Source organism: Sardina pilchardus, chromosome 9, assembly GCF_963854185.1.
Source record: "Sardina pilchardus chromosome 9, fSarPil1.1, whole genome shotgun sequence".
NCBI classification, from domain to species: domain Eukaryota; kingdom Metazoa; phylum Chordata; class Actinopteri; order Clupeiformes; family Clupeidae; genus Sardina; species Sardina pilchardus.
Genome location: NC_085002.1, coordinates 21689994 through 21697493, shown reverse-complemented (window position 1 = coordinate 21697493; position 7500 = coordinate 21689994). Strand labels below are relative to the sequence as shown.

The 7500-nt window shown below is 46.4% G+C and overlaps 1 protein-coding gene across 4 annotated transcripts in view; it reads right to left on the bottom strand.

Annotated features, from left to right (window-relative positions):
- nfasca (neurofascin homolog (chicken) a) overlaps positions 1-7500 on the bottom strand; it is a 66815-nt gene that overhangs the window by 23110 nt on the left and 36205 nt on the right. For all 4 annotated transcript variants that reach the window (XM_062546324.1, XM_062546325.1, XM_062546326.1 and 1 more), the window contains exons 9-17: positions 6880-6921; positions 4162-4273; positions 3537-3721; positions 2776-2907; positions 2223-2366; positions 1825-1936; positions 1330-1496; positions 377-524; positions 1-125 (exon numbers count right to left, since the gene is read on the bottom strand). In XM_062546324.1, coding sequence (XP_062402308.1) covers positions 1-125; positions 377-524; positions 1330-1496; positions 1825-1936; positions 2223-2366; positions 2776-2907; positions 3537-3721; positions 4162-4273; positions 6880-6921 — 1167 coding nt within the window. The remainder of the gene's footprint in view (positions 126-376; positions 525-1329; positions 1497-1824; positions 1937-2222; positions 2367-2775; positions 2908-3536; positions 3722-4161; positions 4274-6879; positions 6922-7500) is intronic.

Sequence of the window (7500 nt, the reverse complement as noted above, 5' to 3'; positions counted from 1 at the left end):
CAAGAACTGTAAGGCGTGCCGTGGCAGCGTCCTCGTCTATCTCAGTTTTGACCAGACAGGTGTAGGTGCCCTGGTCTCCCTCGTTGATGTTGGTTATGGTCAGAGACTCGTCGTCCTTCGTGATTCTGCACAAACACAGAGACAGAGCACATCACTGACCACTACAGGACAGCTTCTCCATTTCAAACTTACTACAACTTTACATATATATATATTTATTTATTTAGAGCTAATTTGCATATAATTTTTCAGTTAAGAAACATGTTTTGCCATTTTTGACATTTAATAATGACTATTCACATCACATCTTAAAAATATACATGATTTACATGTAGTTTATTTATGTTTTGATAGGTGTGGATTGAAGAAAGGTTACCTCCACCCGTAGTTGAATGGCAGGTCATTCTTCAACCAATTGACATGAATGGTAAGGGTGGGGTCGTGACTGATGCGGCAGTTGAAGCGAACCGAGGTTCCCCGACCAGCGGACACGTGTTCAGGGGCTCTCACTATGCGCGTGGGCTCTGGAACGATTCAAAAACATATTCACAAAACCTTTCATGAGACAGAAATAATATGTTGGTGGTAAATGCCTCAATGGCTGGCTTGAAGCATAAACACCATTCGTTTACACACGCCAATATCAATATTACAGTTGTGAGTCTAGTGGTGCATAAACACTAATATTTTGCTTCGGCTTGTGCTTGCCAAGAGCTCTGAATGATTTTGTGTTGTGACATTTTGAAGCTCGTTGTACTGTAAGCTGCAGTGGAGGTTCCGACATTCAAGCCAGCTGCCTTCTCCAGTGTACATCACTTGTTAATGCTGACATATCAGGCAAGCAGAGAATGCCCCACACTGCAAATTATTTGATCTTATAAAAAAAAAAATACTAGATATTATCTTGTTTTACTGTAAGAGTGAATTTCTCATTTTAAGTGTTCAACTTTAGACTATAATCTTATTTCTTCCTATTATTATTAGATTTGGATTTCGCTTTGGACAAAGGAGGCGTCTAGGTCTGCCAAATAACAATAACCATAACCATAACCGTAACTATAGATTTAATTATTTTAATCGTCAAGTGAAATGATCTTGCTGCATGGACAGCATGGACACTTGTTTTGAGTACCTATTACCTCAGATTCAGTGTTTTCATCTTGTTTTTAGACGCCCCTGTTTTGCAGTGCAGGCTGCGCCCGCCCCTACTCTGTACAAAGCACAAAACTGGACCGTGGGTGCCTCTCATTTGGTCTTTTATACACCCTCCCTTCCTTCCTCGATCTCCCCAGGCGCCCCCTGTTGGATATAAATGCTCCTCCGTCTGACCTTTGACCTCCAGGCGGACCTGGTTCTCAGCCTTGCCCAGGATACTGCTGGCCACGCAGGTGTAGGTGCCCTGGTCCTCCCCTAGTGTCCGCCTGATCTCCAGAGAGCCGTTGGCGTGGACCCGGTAGTATCCGCCGTCGAGCCCACTGCCCAGACCATTCTTGAACCTACACACACACACACACACACACACACAAGAAGATCAAGTATGGTGAGTTGACCGTAGTTCATATAGCTGACATGGAGAAATCTTCTCATCTACTCCATGCTTCCCCCACAGGCGTCACAGAGAACTGTAGAGCTTCTCTGGTGAATACATACCGCTAAAAGAGAAGGTGTGAAACTGAAGCGTTTGTTAGTGTTGTGTGTCTGAATAAATAGACCAGTCTTTTAAAACGGATTTTGCATGTTGTGAGCGAAACGCTTCAGTTCGCGCCTGGTGTAGCTTCCCTGTAAGTCTGCATAAGCCCTCAGGTGCCTATAGCGTGTACTCACCAGCGTACAGTCGGCAGCGGGGAGCCAAAGAAAGGGCAGTCCATGAGGGTCTGTTGGTTTTTGGTGACTTTGATCAGCTGGTTCTTGGGTCCGAGCATCCGCGGCGCCATGTCTGTGGACCAATAGACAAGACACAAGCAGATGCAGATGAGGTTAGAACTCAATGTCAATGTCAATCTATTTGTATAGCACTTTAAAAAAACAACAACAGTTGACCAAAGTGCTGTAAAACAAACGATCAGAGAAACAAGACAACAGAGGCTAGACGGAGCGGCGTAGTCGCCAGCGTGCCCGTCACACCAAGACAAACAAACACATTCAAACAATTTAAATTTAAGAATTTAAGAACTGGACAGCACAGAGAAACTCTGCTCCGCTGCATGTCTGCCCTCACTCACCCAGGACGTTGAACAAGGCGTTGGCTAGCAGGTAGCCGTGCTCGTTGGAGGCGTTGCACTGGTACACGGCGCTGCTTCCCATCAACACCCGCCGGAATATGATGGTGTCGCCCTCCACCTCTCGACTCGGGTTTGCCAGAGAAGCTGCAGGCATTTCAAAAGGACGTCAATACACCTGGAGACCCTTTTCGACATGGTGCATTTTCATTTTCAAAAGCCTTGGGGTTTTTGGTAACATCTCATTCACTGGCTTTGGCCGCGTTTTCCAGAATCGTTAAGAAGCTCTTAAGTGCTAAGATCTTCTTAGGAGCGTTCTTAGAACGTTCTTAGAGCGCTCCTACAGTAAGACGATCTTAGCACTTAAGAGCTTCTTTACGAATCTAGGAAATGCGGCCTTTATGTGTTAAGGCAAACAGACAGTCTCCCCACAGATAAAAGACAAACCGCGACTTCCCGGGGTTCTTTTGGTGCCGCTAGAGCACTAGAATCTCCCGGGAGGCTTGACGAGACGTCCCTGTGCTGTGTGTGGACTGCTGTACAAAACTGGACTTACTCTCTATAGGCTCCCCGTTCACCAGCCACTGGATGGTGGGCTTTGGGTTGCCGTGGGCGATGCAAGTCATGCGTCCCTGCTCGTCCGGAGCGAGGACGAGGTTCTGTGGCTTGTCCAGCCAGTACGGTGCAGCTGGGGAACACAAGTGGGACGCAGTTAGTGACACAGTTATACCGTTGACACATAAGGAAGAGCATTATCCCAGAAAGTTCCAATGGTTGAAATAAGTTATTATATTTCTATCTATCTATCTATCTATCTACCGTATCTATATACTGTATATAGATATATAGATATAGATATATATATATATAGATAGATAGATAATAAGATAGATAGATAGATAGATAGATAGATAGATAGATAAGTAGCATCAGAGTGTGTAAATGGTTCCAACAAAGATCTTAGAGCCGAGCACTCTAGAATCTTTAGTTCCGACACCATTTGGGTAGCCTGGGATTGGCAGCCGGAAAAGGAAGACCATTTTGAAGCACCATAAGCTAGGAGGCACCCCTACTGTCTTTAATAACATGTGATTGAGTTAATATATTTAGATATAAGAATTACGTATGGGGACGAGGCTACATTTATGAAGCGTTAATGAACGTGGCAAGATAAACTACCATACATTTAGAGTTCTCAATAGCAAAACTGTTGGACAGTGGACCAGCAAAGTACCCCCCCCCCCCCCCCCCCCCCAAACACACACACACACACACCCCCCAACACGCACACACAGAAAATGGCAAAGGGCATCTGACCTTTGACCTGCACGTTTATGGTGTGCTGGATGCTGCCGATCTTGTTGTTGGCCATGCAGACGTAGTCGCCTGTGTCCTCCTCTGACACGTTGACGATGCGCAGCGTCTTGTTGAAACTATCCAGCCTGATCCTCTTCATGGGCAGGTCGCCACCCTTCTTGAACCACTTGATACTGGGAGTGGGCCTGGACATCGGTGGGCATATGAGTTGTTACTTCACACACACTGGAGCAGACCCTTAGACTTTATAAACCTTTAGTTCTGCATCATGCACACATTCATTCTGAGGTTAACATTGTCATTTGAAAACGCATTATCATCGTCATTGTCGTCATTATCAGTAAGTCAAGTCACATTTATTTATATAGCACACTAAAACGCAATGCAGTTGACCCAAGGTGTTCACATAAATAGAAATAAGACAAATAAACAAACAAAGTAACAATCATTAATGGTCCAAATATTCTATACTATACTGTAAGTGTGCATGTGTGTATGTGTATATGTGTGTGCGGGTGCTGTGTGTGTGTGTGTGTGTGTGTGTGTGTGTGTGTGTGCGGGTGCTGTGTGTGTGTGTGTGTGTGTGTGTGTGTGTGTGTGTGTGTGTGATCTTCTCCACACTCACACTCCGGCCGCGATACACTCCAGCAGCAGCTTCTGCCCACGGAGCACCATCTTGGAGCTGGACAACCCGGTGGGCGTCAGGAAGCTGGGCGATGTCTCGAGCAGGTGACGCGCTGCAGGAGGAAGATGAAGATGAGGAAGAGGTGTACAGGCGGTGAGTAAACACCTGAACCTGAACCTGAACCTAATCAGGGACTTCCAGCCTGCAATTGCACTCCACCAAGGTAGAGCTCCCTGCTCCCTTAGGCTTCTAGTCCACATATATTATAGTCACATACATTATAGACACATACATTATACTTACCAATACACACACATTATAGTCACTGACATGAGTGCGGAGATTCTTTCTGTCACCTGTCCATGCACGGCAGCACCAGAAATGACTGACAAAGTGAAATGACTGACGAGCTTTTTGATAAACAATGGATCTCACCGAGCGGCGCGGATGAAAATAGAACTGAATCGCAATCGCCACGGTGACGCGGCAGTGGCAGAGTTGTGACGCTTGAGCGCAAGGTTGTGTTGAAACTATGGAATCGAACGGAACCGGACACCGGACGTCGAAAGCGGAGCACGCCACGCTCATGTTGGCGCCTACTGTATGTGCGGGGGGGGGGGGGGGGTGGGGGGGGGGGGGGGGGGGCGTCTTTAGACTGGGGGGAGATGGCACTCGCCCTCCCATCCAGGCCAGACTGCTGACGGGCACCATCACAGTCTGTAGCGAGAGCTACGCCAGGCTCCGACTGGAAACGGGCAGCTGTTGTTTCATTTCAAACAAACATGTCTCTTCGTATGTGTTTTCCTACTGAAGAAACACAACACTTCATTGCCTTGCATGATATCTCATGCAGCTTCAGACTGGGTGAGCTTGGTGTTGTTAATTCTGTCACTATCACTAACGAGTCACTTGGTGAAATGCTGGGGGAGAAGCGCTTCATGCGGAAATGTAAACTCTGGTCAGAGAACATAGAACTTGACCATGCATAAGCATAACCCTTCCAATGACCCCTGGTGGATAATTACAAAAACACTAGCTATTAAAATGTGTCACAATTTAAAATCAGCTCCGGAGAGACATGCGTAATTACACTGCTTCCACTGCGTTTGCTTCTGTAGAGGCTCTGGCTGGTACATTAACAGTTGTAAGACAGCTGGCTGAGCCGTGTTTGTGCTAAGGCCTTTTTTTCAGCACCAGAGCCATGGGTTACAGAAGGCCAAGTCTCTACAGCCATGGCTGATTTGACTTTTGTGTGCGTGCGTGGTGATTTTTGGAGGCTTGCCAGCCACTGCCTTTGGGTCAAACTCAGGCGTGCTGTACTGTATCTCAGTTATTAATTGCTTGACTCCTCAAATGATGGCAGCTGCCCTCCCCCGCATATCCAACACAGCCTGTCTGCCAACCTGTCGGCTGGAGCAGCAGCACTGCCTGCTACTGAACCACATTGATGTACAGGAAACTAAAATGGGATTCTTGGGGACGCTGAAATGGCGACTCGAGCGGTTTGATCATCAGAGAAGTGCTGGATGAGTCTAGCACATGGTAGATTGCATAATCCATCCAATACACGATGTCTCAGACCACCTTTGAATACCCGACGGGGAAAATCACAATGGGAACGATCAACACTGGAAACAGAACTGCTGTTATAACAACACAGATAGAATGGACAAGACATGTAATGAACAGTCAGAACATCATAGCACTCAACATCCATTTTTTTCTTGAACTGACAGACTAGACAACCTCCAAACTTACTCCAAGGTGCCCACGCAGTGCGGACAGATGGCAAGTTAGACCCACAGCACATGGTCCTGTGGACAGGACTCTCCATGAGTCTACTCCCATGTGAACAGCGTTAGTTCTCTATTGTAATGCATATTATTATTGGTGCTATTGGATCTGGCCGAATGGCCATTCATATTTCAAGCGCCCTGAAGATCAAGTGACAATAGCCTTTGTGAGAGGGATCGGGGGGAGGGGGGGGGACACAGAGGAGAAAGCTTTTTTTTTTTTTTTCAAATGACAAGGGCCGTCAGAGACATGGCGACACGTCGCCGTGACGACAATGGTGCCGGCGCTATGGGGTGTGTTAGCGTTTGCCTGCCGAGTGCGTGCTCCTACACCCCACAGTTTGAGAGACTCCTACTGTGTGTGTGACGGAGTAATCAGCTCCGCGAGCATCCCAGCTGTCTGGGCTTTATCACTCAGGCGCTTGTCGGTGGGCGTTTAGTGTCCCCTCGTAGATGGCTCTGTGGGGCTACTCGCACGCCATGTCTCAGACACCATGTCATCAAGTGGCACCAGTTCGCCACTGGTCTGGATGAGCATCGGCAGGAACATAACACTCACACACTCTCTCTCTCTCTCTCTCTCTCTCTCTCTCTCACACACACACACACACACTCACAGAGACTACAGGCATGTTAAAATTGAGGGGTTATAGTGGACTAGTAACAAACAGATGTGCAATGAGCACATGTCTTTTTTGCTGAGCTAGGAAGCAACAGTGGGAATCCCCATTTGATACGATTGGTTAGGCTAGAGTAGTGATTTTAAAGTCTACATTCCCTAATGTAACATTCCCTGAAACCAGGCTAGAAACTTGAGTAGGCTTGTTAGTTAGCAAGTTACTGTTGAGCATTAGGAGTTGTTAGGTTGGTCTCCCGGCAGCAATTTGCCGTAAAGACGTGACGAACAATGAGAGACCGGGCTCACCGTCAGTCAAGTTGAAAGAGGAAGAATTATTGTCAGGTTGTCCTGTAAACAGAGTAGTGATGGACTAAGAATCACAGGAGATCATTCACAAGGACCCTTGGAGCAGGAACACTAAGGACACAGTATGTGCGTACACAATGGGCTCTTACTGTATATGTTAAATAACACATTAAATGAACACTTGAACACAAATGAACACATTAAAACATGTTTGATTAACATAGATGTACCTTTTTTAAAAAATTCTTATATGAAACATAATGCATTGACTGAATGTGCTCTTTAAACACATTACACACACTTTGAATGAAGAAGAAAAACAAAGAGTTGAGACTAAAAAACGTATAGCTGCACTAAAAGAAGAGTCCCATCAACACAGGGGCATAAGTGAGGATGCCTCCTGAGCCCTGTGTGAACCCGCCTGCATGTCCATCTGACAGATGGCTCTCCCGGGTCTCAGTGCCCCCCTCTTTTCAGGAGGAGCAGATCAATGTGATACATTATTCCTTAGTGTTGATGGCCCAAACAATACAACATTTATGCTAATGTTGGCTCCGGGTCAAAACCATCGCCACTCCAACTTTTAACCATATGAATTATTGATGTTTTTAAAGTATCCCC